This window comes from Vespa velutina, chromosome 9, assembly GCF_912470025.1.
Source record: "Vespa velutina chromosome 9, iVesVel2.1, whole genome shotgun sequence".
In the NCBI taxonomy this organism is placed as follows: Eukaryota; Metazoa; Arthropoda; class Insecta; order Hymenoptera; family Vespidae; genus Vespa; species Vespa velutina.
Genome location: NC_062196.1, coordinates 7217017 through 7218171, shown reverse-complemented (window position 1 = coordinate 7218171; position 1155 = coordinate 7217017). Strand labels below are relative to the sequence as shown.

Below are 1155 nucleotides of genomic sequence, written 5' to 3'. Positions count from 1 at the left end.
GCAATCCCTCGAAAGGGCACGGCTGGATGTCATAAGACAGGCCACCGTCATTCGAGCTGAACGTGATGCCCTCGAGAAAGAAGTAAGAAAGAACAATTAACATGGACGGATCCAAAAAAAACTTTTCTAGATAAAATAATAATCATATATTTCAAACATTATCTCTACTATTTTATTTGCATTTCTATCATTTAGAAATATTACAATTATAATTATAAAGGATTATAATTATATATAATATATATAAATTTATATATATATATAAAGGATAAACGTACATGGAAATAGACATAAGAGTTGATTTGAGAGACGAATATGATTATTCTTTTTTTCAATAGAACAGCAGGGATAATTAATTTTTATTGTAAACAAAAAATTTGTATTTTAAGTTTGGAGTTTTTTAAGCCTTAAAAAAAAGGAAAAAAAAAAAAAAAGAAATATTTTAGCAAGAAAATGTATCCTATTGATGAGAGTATTGACAAAGATGATGAAAATAGTTTAGCTAATGTTTAGACTTTTAACGTGGTTGTATTTTTCTTCTTCATTGGTATATAGTATTAAGGGAAATCTGTTAATTTGTATTATAACTAAAAGGTAAATATTAAGCATCATTACTTTGAGAAATCTGTTAAGAAGAAAACACGTCGTTTTAATGGGGGAGAGAAAGATAGGGATAAATTTAGACGGACATAATCTCCTTCTCTCTCTCTCTCTCTCTCTATATATATATATATATTCATTATTTTTATTGTATACAAATAAAAAGTTATATCTTAGGTGAAGAAAACTGTCTTAAGTAAAAATATGTTGTCTTTTTCAATACATAGAACGAAACGTTGAAGGAGAAACTGCGTATCGGTGAAGACGAATTGGGTATAGAAAGACGTAGACGAGAGGAAGGAGTAGCAGCGCTCACTCGAGAGACTATAACGCTTAGGCACGCTGCACGACATCTTCGAGCAGCTACATTACATGCCACATCTTGCCGTCGTCGTAGAAGATGTTCCATTTGTCTTTATACCCAACGTACGTTCGCTGAGGTAGATGATTATCGAGATGAGTAAGTTTGAATATTTGAATATTTTCTTCTTCTTCTTCTTCTTATTATTATTATTATTATAATAATCTTTGAATTATTTAAAAGGAAACATTAGA

General features: G+C 29.8%; 1 protein-coding gene across 1 annotated transcript in view; it reads left to right on the top strand.

The window, feature by feature from the left end:
• Positions 1–1155, top strand: part of LOC124951740 (mucin-21-like) — a 3112-nt gene that overhangs the window by 912 nt on the left and 1045 nt on the right. The window contains exons 2-3 of the mRNA XM_047500550.1: positions 8–82; positions 828–1060. Coding sequence (XP_047356506.1) covers positions 8–82; positions 828–1060 — 308 coding nt within the window. The remainder of the gene's footprint in view (positions 1–7; positions 83–827; positions 1061–1155) is intronic.